Genomic DNA, 7,934 nt, shown 5'->3' on the forward strand with positions numbered 1-7,934 from the left:
TCATTACGGATCTAATGAGAGCTTTGTGGAGGGTCATTTTAATGTCAGCGCTCAAACGCTCACTTTTGAATAGGGAATATACCCTAATGAATGTTCTGAAGGCTTTGGCTTCGATCATTTCTATGTGCAATCTCAATGTAACTCTCTTATCGAAGATTACACCTAGATATTTTGCACTATTTACCAATGGAACATTTCGTCCATTTAAAGTGAGACAAGACTCAGGCGGTCGACGACTACGAGAGAAGTAGACCCCCTGAGTCTTATCTTCATTAATTTTAATATTCCAGCGCTCACACCAGGTCTCCATTGAGCTGGAGTTTTCTAACAATAAAACCCTCCTTGCGATCTGTCGCATACAGACAGGTGTCGTCCGCAAAGAGTGCCATGTGATCACCACGTGTTTGGGGGGCATCATTTATGTACAAATTGAAAAGGGAAGGGGAGAGGACTAAGCCTTGTGGCACCCCTGCTTGCATGTCCCTTGGGGTTGACATTTGGCCTTCAACCGAAACCCTGAATCGACGCTGAGAAAGAAAGGACCCAATAAGTTTGGTGAAACTGTTCGAGAATTCCAATTTTGATAACTTATACAGCAAGCCTGAATGCCACGTGGTATCAGAGGCTTTTTCGATGTCCAAGAAGACCGCGGCCGTTGACATTTTGTTGTTGAAATTAAGGGTCACATGGTCCGCCAGTCTCATACATTGCAATGTCGTGCTGTGACGTGCACGAAAACCAAACTGGCTTGCGTTGAGCAAGCCTCTTTCTTCAATATGTTTTTGTAGTAATTTCAAAATTGCTTTTTCGGATAGTTTTCCTGTCGTTGAAAGGAGGCTGATCGGACGTAGATTTTGCGGGAATTTCGGGTCTTTACCGGGTTTAGGTAAAGTTATTACTTTTGCTTCCTTCCAAGCATTTGGAAAATGAGAGAGCCGAAGACAGTGATTGAATAAATGAGTTAGGTGAACCAATGGTCGCCTTGGAAGGTGCCTGAGGCATTCATTTGGGATGCCGTCAATTCCACAGGCCTTTCTCAATTTCAAGGAATTTATCAAGTTTTGTACGTCACGTGGTCTGATCCTTTGAGGGGGGGTTATCGTCTACGGTTTCGAGCAGAGCTTGAACTCTAGCCTCCAGTCGCCGTTCATGGGTATCGTCGCGCAGTTTGTGCGGCGTGAACTGATTTTCCAAACAATCAGCAATTGCATTGGCTTTTCCCCATCTTTCCCTTCTTGCGAGACACTTAATGGTAGTACCGAAACAGAACTCTCGCCTACCAGCACCAACAACAAAAATCTTCCTCCCTTCCCACCTAATTTCTCGCCATCCACGAGAAGGAGGAGGGCAGTAACTCCCGTGGAGGTGTCTAAGAAGAGTTGCAGGTGAATCGCAACACAAGGAAGGAGAGGACCCGGATAAGTGGAGACCAACGTAAAGGGCCCAACGAAGTGAGCGGTTAAAAGTTGTCATGGTGTTTTGTTACTTGGCTTCTCTGATGACGCTGCGGCAGTAGGTCCATGAACTACTCGTCTCCTTGTAACGGATGTCAACACAGAAACTATTACTTCAAATCGCTACGAACTCTTTTTGTCAGTTCGTCTTCAGTCACTCTGGAACCCCGGAACTCTACTGAAAACGCTATTACTCACTTTTCCAGCTTACGACTGCCCACAAACGACATTTGTTGCCCCCAGTAAACCCTCGGCGCAGACTTACAGAAAACACGTCAGTTGATTCCTACCCAGCGAGTCCATTGGCGCCCTGACTGTTGACTAGCAGCGTGCTACATACATTTGTCCTATTCTTGCGTGCGCGTAGCGCGAGGTGTTTATCGAGCCGTTGCTTGGCAATGCGTTGACATGTCACATGTCAGTCGTTGTTTACATTCCCTACAGAACGGACAATACCTTGTAAGATGAGGCACCGACTAAATAATTAACATTAATATTACTACGTCTACATCACGAGCCTCCAAAACAGTTTATTATATATACACAAAATATAGAATACCCCAATTACGCTGTGGGAACACAACAAAATCACAAAAACCAACGACTGACTCCATGATGTAAAGTATCACTCGGAATAATTTTATTCTCATTTATATTATAATTTTTGTTTTATATAATCTAATTTATGGTATTTTTAAGCCAAGTATTTTAATATAATTAATATTATTGTATCCAATTTTATTAGTACTGCAGTTCAGTGGTGTATATATGTTAGCCATGTATTTGCCTGATGATGGCTTTTAATAGCCGAAACATGTAGCAGAGCCAAACTAGGCACTGACCTTAATTAATATAATTGTGTTGTGACGGTTTTAATAAAGAAATTGTATGCACAATATTTTTTTTTCCTTGGCACTACAGCCCCTGTGGGCCTAGGCCTGCCTCCATGAACTTCTCCGTTCACGTATGCACAATATGCCTCATGCAATTCGTCTCTTTGATAATAAATCCTGCAAGGAAATAATCTTCTATCTTCGCAGGAGATCTGTGTAGAATGGGGCCTACACTTAACCTTGTCAAGGCTGTGAGCGCCTTCATTCCTATGGTCGATATCATTATTTCCAGAGCACAGAATTTGTTTATTAATGAAACGTGTATGATTAATTACATCATGCGTTCTTTCCTGATATTTCCTTGATTGCTGAGACCCATGAGTTGTTGAATTGCAACGTTGTAATAGCCTAAATATGCATGAATTTCATTGACCTTCATTCTAACAAACGTACAAGCTGACTGTTTTGCATAAATAATTCCACACGAATTTGTGTTTGTATATGTTGTAACCAGGATTGTTTTTCTCTGGAATCGTCCTGTAAAAATTGGGTTCATGTATTAATATTTCTCACCCGTTCATTAGAATCATCCAGTTGGATGAGAGAGAGAGAGATTTCTAGGCTGTGCTTTAACTGAACTAAAATTGTAAGGAGAATGTGTGTTGTGGGTCATACCACCAGAGTCAATAAGTTCGTGGAATGACCTCAAAGCGTCGTACGGGAAATTACTGCCAATATGTTTTAGCAATGATTTCGGCAGCTATATCAACGTTGGCAGACTTGCATAGCGGCCAACGGCCACTATTTTGAGGGCCGATGTGGATTGGCATAAATGTACGATGGGGTACCCAAAAGAGACCGAACTAATTTTTTTGTGGGCAGAGCTTCTGTAGTACCGCGTTTTGCCGCTATGAGCGCATAGAGCTAACATTCCTGAGTCGATAAGCCGACTACCGTTGCTTCAGAAGGTAAGGACTAGTTTCGGCAGAGTTTATAGTGACAACTGTTTTGTGTGATCGTCGTTTTTGCAATGGCCCGAACACATGAAAATGTTGAAAAAATTCGTGAAATCATCAAGGAAGATCGACGATGGACCATTGAAGAAATTGTGGAGCTGTCGGGAGTGACTTGGAGCTCAGTTCAGCGAATTTTGACAGAAGATTTGGGAATGAAAAGGGTGGCTGCGAAATTCGTGCCACGACTGCTGACTGCTGAACAAAAACAAGGTCGCGTGGAAGCATGCTGTGCTTTGAAAGAAGAGTCCCGAAATGATCAAAACTTTTTTTCAGCGTTTTGCTAATGTTGCTGAGGTGAAGGGAAAAAACGACGGAGGCGCTGTCAAGCATCTCAAAAGATGAATTTATAAAATGTTCTGAAAAATGGAATAAAAGACTAGACAAGTGTATTAGTGTAAGTGGAGAGTACTTTGAAGGGGATTGAAGGTTTGTGCTTAAAATTTGAATAAATAAGTTTAAAAAAATACGTTCGGTTTCTTTTGGGTACCCCCTCGTATGTGAATACCTTGTAATATGATGCGACAATACCGCGTTCCACGAACTTAACGACTCTAGCACGTATTACGACGTTTTGAATCTCTAATCCGTTTAGCGTCGACTAGAGGTGTGATGAATGACGAAGAAATTTGGAAAGGAGCGGTCATGATATGTTTCTGCACTTCTTTTGGAGGTCTGAGTCCACTAAAACCTTAGTCAGGATTGTAGATGTCCCGGCCAAGATTCGAACCGAACACCTCAAGAATACGAGGCAAGAACTCTACAGCTAAGCTAATACTTTTGATGAAGATAATATTAGGAGAAAGAATCTTTTCTTAGAATTACATTTCATAGTGAAGGAGACGAAGATAAGATTTTTTTTAGGTGACCAGATTTTAAAGTTTAATAAGAATTATGCGTTTTGAAGTTGAGTTTTGTGACTCTTGCTTTAGGGGCTAGAAGTGGGCCTGACTCACAGTATAAGTCTTGAGGTCTTGCTGCTATGAATATTCTCCCTATGGCATTTTAACTTTCGACACAAAGTAGTGGATAACAAAGTTTCGGAAAGATTTGCTGCCTCCATCTTCCTGAGCCGTACTTTTACTCTTACTATTCAAAACTGTCTAGGAACTTTAGCTGTATTCAGAGCTATATTAATTTCACGTTTTATTCCTTTTCCAGACTTTCCGTCATGGATTCCCTTTTCAGCCCACCGCTGTGGCGTTCGATCCAGTGCAGCATCTGCTGGCTGTTGGCACGAAGTCCGGCTCCCTTAGACTGTATCCTTTCATGCATCAGCGAATTGTGTTTGTATGTGAGGACACGTGTAACCTGCATTACCTTGTAAGTATAGCTTCTTTATTTATGCTCTTATATCTTGTTCATCAGAGATCCTGAAGGGCGTGGGGCTGTGTCATTCTTATGTGTTATTTGTTTGCTCTTTCAGACACCGAGATCGCATTTGACGAGGCCCTAAGCATTCCTATGCGACCTTGTGTGCTTGTAAATGTAATTTGTCCTTTTTATGTCTTGAGAATGCAGTTGCTTGGGCTATGGTTTTATTGCGTGCCTCCTTCCCATAAAGGAACTTACTATGCGAAGGTCGTGTCTGTCGATTTGTATCTCTATTCACGCCTTAATGACCGAAGATACTCGAATGATTTCGATGAAATATTGTATTTGTTTTCTACACCAGAAGCTAGACGACTGCAGTTTTTATTTATATCGATCCGATATGACACCCTATCTTAGTGGAATTCGTATACAATTATATAAATCTCATACTATTAAGTGTACGTTCTGCAGGACATCTTGCGCATCAACTGTAGTTGTCAGGAATGTCTATAACTTCTGTGAGATAGTTCTCATTTTTATGTATTTTGACGTTTGGCTTGTTTGGGGGCAGTTATATTCGTTAACCACACACCATTTTGACGTTATTTGGCCATAGTTCACTACTATTCCACAGAACACTACTGCACTCTCTTCTGCAGTCCTCTTGTCGGTGCCAGCACAGGACTGAACTATTTGCTTCTCTCACACGAACGCTGCACACCGCTTCTAGTTCAGACTGACTGAGCTGACGGAGCTGACTGAGTGTAGTCATTCCTGAACCTTCTTGCCGTGGGAGGGGTAGAATCGAGATGCTCGCCTCTGGCACATGACCCTCATCCGCGCGCGCTCGCTCTGCGCTTTGCGATATCTGACAAAATAAACGAGTCATTTGTGGTTCATTAAAGTCTTGTCTTTTTTCTGTATTAGCTTTGTGTGTAACAGAGTTCATAAATGTATGCATACTGCTGAGGTACTATGTATTTAAGAGTTAATTCGTGTGATAAATGAAAAAAAAATAGAAGCAGTATCGCATTCATAATGACATACACATACACACATACACACATACGTCCAGCAACACAATGCACGCAGCCACGTAAGAAAGACACATCATAAGACACAGTATATACACAATTAAAACATAAGAGGAACGACTCCCATAGCGGATGAATGGCATTAAACACGAGTTTGACATACAACATGTAAGATGATAGATCTTAACAAGTTTTAATATATAAATTTTATTATTGAACAACGACGAACACACATTTTATATCATTTTATAAATGGACACTTGATGGCAGGCAGTGCAATGGTTTAACGTGATTCACACACCTGAGGATGGCAGAATGATGCCGAAACATGTAGTGTTTTTAAAATGCTATATTTTCAAAAGTATTACACGCACAAATATGATTGATATATAAAAAGAACCGTAAACTGACCAAGTTTGTATTATGTGCACCAGTCGGCAGCACGAGTTCAGTGCCTTTACAAAATTGCGACAAAGCAAGAAAAGAGTTTTTGTTTTTTGGAATATGCGAGATGTTCGTCTGTTATAGCAGTGCAATGCGCATTCAAAAGAGAGTACGGAAAAGAACCGCCATGTAAACAAAGCATTTTGCGGTGGTATCGGCAATGTTCGTCGCTGCGTAAAAAATGAACTTCGGAATCGCTGGATTGGGCGTGTTGGTGAGGATGACGTAGCTCTGTTCTCTTGGCCCCCCAGATCACCTGATCTAACGCCTTGTGACTTCTTCTTTTCGGGGTACATTAAGGACCGTGTTTACATACCCCCACGGCCAAGAACACTAGTAGAGCTGAGGGAACGCATCAATGCTGCAGTGATGACAGTTGACAGGATGATGCTACAAAATGTGTGGAACGAGCTCGACTACCGCCTGGACGTTTGTCGTGTGACCCAAGGTGCACACATAGAACATTTGTAGAGTGTGAAGAAAACTTGGTGAGTTTACGGTACTTTTTATATATCAATCATATTTGTACGTACAATGCTTTGCAAAATATAGCGTTTTAAAAACGAAAGAATCATTTATAGTAACCCTGTATTTGCAGCAGAAACACATCTAGCTGAAGGGCAGTGGATGGATGAGCAACTGAACGTGGTAAAATTACGTGTATTCCTAGTAGGAACACGAATGCCGGGAGTTTCGACCCTTAAGACATTTATTAAACACAAATCAGCAGAGTGACGACGCCTGATTTCAGGTGTCAGCAAATTTAACTTTTGCAATAAATTATGATAGTGGTATTCCGTACCTTGAAAAAATGTATCGTGGCAAGGAGATACATTTTTTTTTTTGCATGAGCTCAAGTTTATCGGAGTATAATCGTAAAAGATTTCCAAGCAGCAGAAGCGTACTTCAGTTTAGATCTGACCAAATCAAAACACAGCATCCGTAGTCTGTCTATGGTAGGAAAGAAAACTATGATTATTCAAATCATACATACAGATATATTCTTGACAACGGATATGCACACGCAACAATAGAACTTTGGAAAGCGGTGTATTCTCTGGGGTCCGCCCTGAGACAGACCAGTCCGAATTGAGGTTGTTGAGAGACTGTCGACCCCTAGCTGAGGCGTGGGTGGCGGTGGAGTCCACATTTTCGGAAGCCGTTGCATAGCAACACCTAATGAAGACGTAGAAGACTTAGCGCATGCTGTAGTGAGTAATCTAGTGTATAGGTTGGAGAGAACACCATAGTTAATTATAAAGTATGTAGATTAGTGGAACTGTTGTAGTTAGGGTTTCTAGACCCCAGTAAATCCAATTGCTAATCCGAACCCCGTGTCTAATCACTTTACATATGGTATTATTGTTGTGGCACGTACACCCGCTTCTGGGCAACTACCGCGAGGTAAGCAAATATACAGTAGGGGTTACTGAGTGACGGTTTCGCAAACAAGCATGTTTCAACGACAACAATCGGACTGCAACAATGATGAACTATGTTTTCCATGCGGTCCGTGTCTCGATGTTAGGACGGTTATTGGAAAGAGTCAGTGGAGTGGAGCGAGGTGGTTGTTGAGTTAATTAATTAGAGGACTGTTGAGTTGCAGTCGTCGTTAGCTGGTAGCTGAGGCCGGGGACCGTTCGGGAACCCAGAGGAAGGGGAACATCCGCCGTTGGAAGCCACCACTATGCAACGGCTGGGGAAGACTGAGAAAACTTTTTGTGTGTTGTAGTTACACTGCCCTTTGGAGTGTGTAATTCAGTGAGACTGTCGTAGTTATTTGTAGTTATTCATACACTTACATTATTATTATTATTATTATTATTATTATTATTATTATTA

At 41.6% G+C, this 7,934-nt stretch overlaps 1 protein-coding gene across 1 annotated transcript in view; it reads left to right on the forward strand.

The window, feature by feature from the left end:
• The window catches only part of LOC111867711 (syntaxin-binding protein 5-like), a 311,506-nt gene that overhangs the window by 131,401 nt on the left and 172,171 nt on the right, over positions 1 to 7,934 (forward strand). Inside the window, exon 2 of the mRNA XM_023857785.2 lies at positions 4,462 to 4,559. Within this exon, the coding sequence (XP_023713553.2) occupies positions 4,462 to 4,559 (98 nt within the window). The remainder of the gene's footprint in view (positions 1 to 4,461; positions 4,560 to 7,934) is intronic.

Source organism: Cryptotermes secundus, unplaced genomic scaffold, assembly GCF_002891405.2.
Source record: "Cryptotermes secundus unplaced genomic scaffold, Csec_1.0 scaffold562, whole genome shotgun sequence".
Lineage (NCBI taxonomy): Eukaryota > Metazoa > Arthropoda > Insecta > Blattodea > Kalotermitidae > Cryptotermes > Cryptotermes secundus.